The 6,000-nt window shown below is 40.2% G+C and overlaps 1 protein-coding gene across 1 annotated transcript in view; it reads right to left on the bottom strand.

Moving 5' to 3' along the window:
• The window catches only part of LOC122417227 (Fanconi anemia group J protein homolog), a 54,558-nt gene extending 49,541 nt beyond the window's left edge, over positions 1–5,017 (bottom strand). Inside the window, exons 1-3 of the mRNA XM_043430569.1 lie at positions 4,786–5,017; positions 4,044–4,609; positions 3,677–3,788 (exon numbers count right to left, since the gene is read on the bottom strand). Coding sequence (XP_043286504.1) covers positions 3,677–3,788; positions 4,044–4,574 — 643 coding nt within the window. The 5' untranslated portion in view covers positions 4,575–4,609; positions 4,786–5,017. The remainder of the gene's footprint in view (positions 1–3,676; positions 3,789–4,043; positions 4,610–4,785) is intronic.
• Between the last annotated feature and the right edge of the window lie 983 nt (positions 5,018–6,000).

The raw sequence follows: 6,000 nt of genomic DNA on the forward strand, positions 1-6,000 counted from the left end.
ATTGAATTTTTTTGTACTTTCGTTGCCAATAATCGATAAATCTGACATGAAAAAAGGTTCAATTGAGAAACACGATCGAGGGCGGAGGGGGGCAACGGAGTTGGAAAATTCGTCGATAAAGCCCGGCAGTGCTGCGTTGCGTTTAACAAACACCCTTCAATTTCTTACTAAATAAATATACAAGAGTGCCCTTTTTCGATGAATCAGACAGCAGGAAATATCGAACCAATTAATTTGGTCCACCCCAGACACAGCAGAGATAAACGATCTTGCATGGTGGACAGTAAAGTTTGAAAACTTTCACCCTCAGCGTTAATACGAATATCACGAATGCCGATTGGCCGTTACGACGAGATAAAGAATTCGGAAAATGAGAATCCGGACTGATAAGCCAAATTAATACACTTCGCCCTTAATTTTATCTCGGTTTCTGTCCCAACTTCTCTCTCTCTCTCTCTCTCTCTCTCACGTCAGTCACGCTCAGTTTTCCTATCAGATATTACGTCATCAGACATTTATCGTCCCTCAACGAGTCCTAATGTCGCTTTTCCTCTCCCTCCTTTCCCATCCCATTAATCGATCGGATGATTCCGCTCGCGATAGTTTCTTATTGGCACTTTTGACCGAACTCAAAGTCTCGTAAAATAAAAATCGATCTGGCAACATCCCATTAACAATGAGATTAATGCTGCAGATTTCAATTGACAACGAAAAAAAAGTGTTTTCTCGGACGAAATGTTTTTTGCTTCTCATTTCGACTGCTTTCTGGCTTCGTTTGTTTGCTTTTTGGAGATTGGACCGGTCGACTGGTAAGCTTTTTTTCAGTTTTCGTGCCAAAACTGGTACGAGCCAATGAGTTACCGAAGTACACGAAAATTCGTTTCTGGGCTGTTTCGAGGTTGCTGACTCCATTCCCAAACTCAGTTTTCACTTAGCTACCCTTGAAAGGCGTGAAAGTGAAAATCTCACTCTCGCTGCAAAATAATTCTGAAAGGATCGTTAAAGATTATAAAAAACAATCAAAATATCTTGCACAAAACTCACCTGTTTTATCCCTGAAACTCGAAGTGCGTGAAAAACCTTTCAAAAACAAGAAATTTAAATTCATCAAATTTTTTTTCATGTCAACTAGCCGCGTCAATCATTTCCAGAATCTTTCGTGTCGAGTTGTAAAACAGGGAAGGAAAACGCGAAGGATTAATTAATTCACGAAAGCTCTCGAAGGAGACTCAAATCATCACACTTTTTCGGTAAACTCGAATCGCGACCGTAGTTTCCAATGATTTTCTATATTTGCATTATCGATAAAAACCTTTAAAATATTAAAAAAAAAATTAGATCGTTTTTTGACGTTGCCAAATACAGTGAATGAATATGGTTCCTACATAGTTTGTCACGCCGCTCAAAAAGAAGTGAAATCAGTAAATATCAAAACTTCAAAAAGTAAAAAAGGAACGCCAAGTATTAAAAGGTCGTGACCGTAGTTTGAAATGATTTTCTATATTTGCATTGTCAATAAAAAATTTTTAACTATCAAAAAATATGAAATCTATTGTAAAATATACAGTGAATGGATTACGTTTCCTGTAGGAATTCAGAATTTTGGAAATTAAAAAAAAAATGAGATTAATACTTGGCGTCGAGCCGCTACCGCGTCTCTTGATAAAAATAGTTCGGACAATCGAACCATTGATATTGCGACAAAGCAAAATTGATGGAACTCCGAGAGTGAGGAGCCCTGAGACAAAACAACGTTGAATCCGTTAATAGAATCCGAAGAGCGAAGGGGCACGAGTGCCGCGAGGAGGGGAGCTCTAATTGTTTAAGAATTGCGCGGGAACGGCGTGTGCAATTAGCGGCATGCGGGATATCCTTCGGCTATTACGACGACGTTTATACATTATTGTGTGCGAGTTGTGCCGCGTGGCACCGACTCGTATATTCTCCTTAGGTATACATGTAAACACGAAACGAGCTTTCTCGGCTGGCTGTAATAAACGGTTGAATAATTTAAATTGAATATACCAGAGTGGAATTGCTAATTGCCGCTTCGTTTTTCATGGCATGCTCACGGTTTTTCTTCAAAACGACGCGGCGCTCCTGCTGATGCGCCCCCGTCTCCTCGCTCTCGCGAAAACACTTGACTCTTCTCTCCCATCAGCGAATATGGACTTGATGATGATTTACGAGCTATTTTCATTCTCCGTCAAATTCACGTCATCAAAGATTAAGGAATTTATGATTTGATGCGCGTTTTGCGGGGAATTTTTTACAAATTAACGCGCATATAAACTCCTGCACGTGTTGAAAAATCAACACGTCCATTTTTACTGCTGCTCGACACTTTTGTCCAAGTTTTTTCATTTCCACATTATTTATGGGATGCCGAGACGGTTTTTCGTGAAACGAAGGGACGTGAACGAATTAATGGAGAAACGATGAGGTTGGACCGAATTGAATGAATTTTTCTAGTCGCATTGTCCACTTATTTTAATGTTTGCACGAAAGGTTCGAGCCAGGAAGCAACATGCAAGATTGCAGAGCGAAATGGAGGAAGAAATGAGGAAGAAGAGTTTTGGCACTATCTCTCGAAGGAAAGGACGTCGAGTGCAGCCTGACACGCCAACGGGATCGACAAACTTTTCGCAAAAGTCACGAGACACAGGTTTGATGAGAAAAAGACGTCAGCGAAGTAGATGACAGTTAATTTTGTGTTTTTTTGTCCCCCCCGTTTCTTGTCTTTTGTCCTTTTTAACTATTTTTTCGTCTTTTTTCTCTCCCACTTGCAATTTTTGCCCTTTTTCCCATTCGTTCTCTAATTTTTTCGGATCCTCTCTCGTTTTCTTGACTATTTTAACGATTAAGGTCTGAGAGGATGTAAAAAATCGTGCAGACGAGAGGCCAAGCTAATTGGAAATTTTTCGGTTGTTCTTCGTCGTTGTCTCGTACGGATTATTCGCGAGAGTTTTTTCGGGGTGAGGAAAGAGCTTCGTGCTTAAACAAAATGCCCAGAATTTTGTGCCAACGGTGAGAACGAAAAGAGCAAAGCCGAGCGATCGCTCCGCGGTATTTTCGCGAGAACGCGACCAACGGGACCGAACCCCAAACGCGACGTTAACGACCAAACGTCACGAGAGATAATACCGGCGAAGAAAACGCCAAGAAACGACCACCCTAAAGACTTGAAATCCTACACCCGAAGCTACACTCGCCCGGGGACGATTCTTTCTTTTATAGACGTCTGCTGCCTCGATAACCAACGATGTATTTTATCGAATGGGAGGAAAAAAAAACATATTGGAAACAACATTATCGTTAGAGGTGAATTCAAACACGCGAATTTTCGAAAAAATCATTTCCATGGGGAATCGAAGGTCAGAATTCTCGTTTTTTTATCTTCAGTTTCCTTTTTCCTGTTCAAACTAATTTCGTTTTCGTTGGAGCACGAAAAAATTGAAAAATCAAACGATTTTTCGCCCAAAAATCATCAGTCAAAATTCCTTTTGCCATCAAATCTTCCTCAAAGAAAAAAGAAATTCATAGTTCATGCGAGTCCTCGATGAATCGTTTCACACAAAATGCACATGAATGTTGATGTAGCGTGCAAAAAGAATGTCACAAAAAATGTAGCGTGCAGTAAAAAATTAGTTAATGAATTTAGCTTTTCTTTACTCACTCGCAAAGTCAGTCTGCCAAGCGAGAGCTCCGCAGAGGAGAGCTAAAGTTTTTCCACTCCCTGTTGGACTCTCTAATAAACAGTGTTGCTCCGTCTGACAGCCTTTTATTATCTGAAATTCAAGGCAGAACAGAATTACAGCACATTAGGAAGCTTTTTTGTACCTTGTAACGAAGAGCAGATAAAAAGTGTGAAGAATTTTTGAAAAGCGCAAGGATGAAAAATGAAAAAGCAAACAAAAACCTTTGAAAACGTCATCGCAATCATTGAAACTCTACGCATTTTGAGACAATTTCATAAGACTGTAGGTTACTCGTATGAATCGTGTAATCGCATGATGAAATGATCATATGAAGCGAATAATTACCGCAGAAATCACAGCTTTTTGACACGGGTAAGGTTTAACAGGCATTTCTACTTTGATACCCTCAATTTCAAATTGGTGCTGAATTTTGACTTGTGGTTCCTCAGGTTCTTCCGAGTCTCTAATGTCCTGTACGCCGTGCCAATTGTCTCTTTGTCGTCTGTTAAAGTCATTATCGGCTAGAGAATCTTTATCGGAAGTTTTTGAGGAAGCGCCGCCCCCCCTCAGGGATTTTTTATTCGCTGCCATACGTTTCGACAGTGGTTTATCGTCTTGTGAGACACGAGACCGTTTGCCACTTGCGAATTCTTCAAAAGAAGAGTCTTCGTCCGACGTGAGGTAAGTAACTGGTGTGCAATCCTTTGAAAAAGGAACGTTTTTATCGCTGAATTTTTTCTCCTTCGAGAGTCGATCCGCCAATGGCACATTGTCTTTGGCATCTTGAGATCTTTTGTTTTTGCCAAATTCATCGTCGCACGAGGAATCGTCGTCGGACGTTAGGTAAACGATGGGAACAGCTTTGTTGAATGACATCGTGTCATTAGAGGGAAAATCTATAGTCTTGAATGCTGAAACATTTGTCAAAAAAATGTGGAAACTCAATTTGTTTTATTGCACAATAATACACAGTCGAGGTTACGTCTCACGGAGCCAAGCAACGCAATAAGTTGAACTGATAAACGATATCGAAGTTTTATTTTCTGGTAAAACAAAAAACATTGTTATCACGATTTCTTTTACTCACGTGCTTAACCTCTGAATTCACAAGGACTCGACACTGAGCATCCTACTACAATGCACTCGACAACTGTTGAAACGCTTCTGAGCGAATCAGAAATGAATTTTATTGTATTTTTGGGCAATATTACGAGCTGTTATGCCGCGTCTTAAATTGTTATACACTGATCAAATACCTCATGAGACAAACGACGTTAGTTTTGTGCGCGGGAACAACCAGTTCGAACTTGTACACAAACCAAAACAGTAAACAGTCCGTGACATTCTAGTATGTATATAGATATATAGAAGTGCTGGAAAAATGCGATAGTAGCGCCTCTTCAGGGGACGCTGCGCAACCCTTTGTTCGAGTCTCGTACGTGCTTCGATTTATTTGGAAATATCCATTTTTTATTTTGTTTTCAACGTTCAACAATGTATCTCTATCTATTGAAGAAGTGAAGACCGAAAATAGACAATACAGACTTTTCAAAACTTAAGCAACGCGAATTAATTCATTTTTTTTGCTAAGAACAATGCAGAAACTAATAATTTTTTCGACCGGATTATAAAGAACGCGGATGTCTCTTAAATTTGTTATCCCTCGCAAATCAACGAAAATGAATCTTCACCATCTTTGTTGCTCAAATTTGATGCGTCTCCGATTCATGTCAGTTTTAAATCAGTGCTTATCGTTCCGAGGGTCTCGGAAACCTTGGGCAAGGAGAATTTCATCTTTATAATTTCTCAACGCATTCAGATATGTGGACAGGAAATTTGGCGACTTTTTATGGATTTTGAGGTAAGTTTATGAAAATTTCTCCCCTATCGTCCCCCCCCCCCCCCCAAGACGATTAAAAAAGTGCAAAAAGCCAAAGCTGGCCAGTTTTTCTAAACAGTTCTGACGAAAATCAATGTTTTCGAGGTTTCTGAGTGGAAATGATTGAAAGTGAACCCAAAAGCGTGATGAAAAAGCTAACAGTGAAAAAGTGCTCGCTCGCGACATTGCGCATGATGAGTTTTGGTTACTGAGCTGTGAGTTATATGTGTGTTGAGGAGAAAAACGATAAAACGTATTAGGCAACGGTGGGGGAAGAATAGCGAAAGGGTCCTGAGGATATGCGAGAGCGGCGAGTGATTATTACGAAAGGGGGCAAATTGCGTGTAACACCCTCGTCCTTTTTCCGAATATAGGATTAAATTTCGTCGCTCTTGAACGCTTTCACGCTCCGCGTGCTTCGCC

This window comes from Venturia canescens, chromosome 10 (assembly GCF_019457755.1).
Source record: "Venturia canescens isolate UGA chromosome 10, ASM1945775v1, whole genome shotgun sequence".
Lineage (NCBI taxonomy): Eukaryota > Metazoa > Arthropoda > Insecta > Hymenoptera > Ichneumonidae > Venturia > Venturia canescens.